The 447-nt window shown below is 58.4% G+C and overlaps 1 protein-coding gene across 1 annotated transcript in view; it reads left to right on the forward strand.

The window, feature by feature from the left end:
- The window catches only part of ZIC1 (Zic family member 1), a 7,770-nt gene that overhangs the window by 6,515 nt on the left and 808 nt on the right, over positions 1–447 (forward strand). Inside the window, exon 3 of the mRNA XM_009890452.1 lies at positions 193–356. Within this exon, the coding sequence (XP_009888754.1) occupies positions 193–356 (164 nt within the window). The remainder of the gene's footprint in view (positions 1–192; positions 357–447) is intronic.

A 447-nucleotide genomic window follows, 5' to 3' on the forward strand; every position in this document is an offset into this window, starting at 1 on the left:
AGGGGTCGGAGCGGAAAGGGCAGAGAAAAGAAGCAAGGTTTTGGGGATTTGAGCCTTGTTGAAGTTAGAAAGTTGCAAGTGTTTGAAACGGAGCCCTGGGCTTCCGTCCGGCGGGGCGGTGGGGACAATGAGCGATCCGGCCGGCCCTGCTTAATCAGATCCGTTTTCCCCCCCTCCTTCCCTCTGCAATAGGTGAAAAACCATTTAAGTGTGAATTCGAGGGCTGTGACAGGCGCTTTGCAAACAGCAGCGACCGCAAAAAGCACATGCATGTGCACACTTCCGACAAGCCCTATCTCTGCAAAATGTGTGACAAGTCCTACACGCACCCCAGCTCCCTCAGAAAGCACATGAAGGTAAATGGAGGGCGCCCGGTGGTGCGGGGGACTCGGAAGCCGCCTCGGGCCTGGCCGGGGGAAAGGGCTGCGGGGACGGCGGGCAGGAGCC

Source organism: Charadrius vociferus, unplaced genomic scaffold (genome assembly GCF_000708025.1).
Source record: "Charadrius vociferus isolate BGI_N301 unplaced genomic scaffold, ASM70802v2 scaffold650, whole genome shotgun sequence".
Lineage (NCBI taxonomy): Eukaryota > Metazoa > Chordata > Aves > Charadriiformes > Charadriidae > Charadrius > Charadrius vociferus.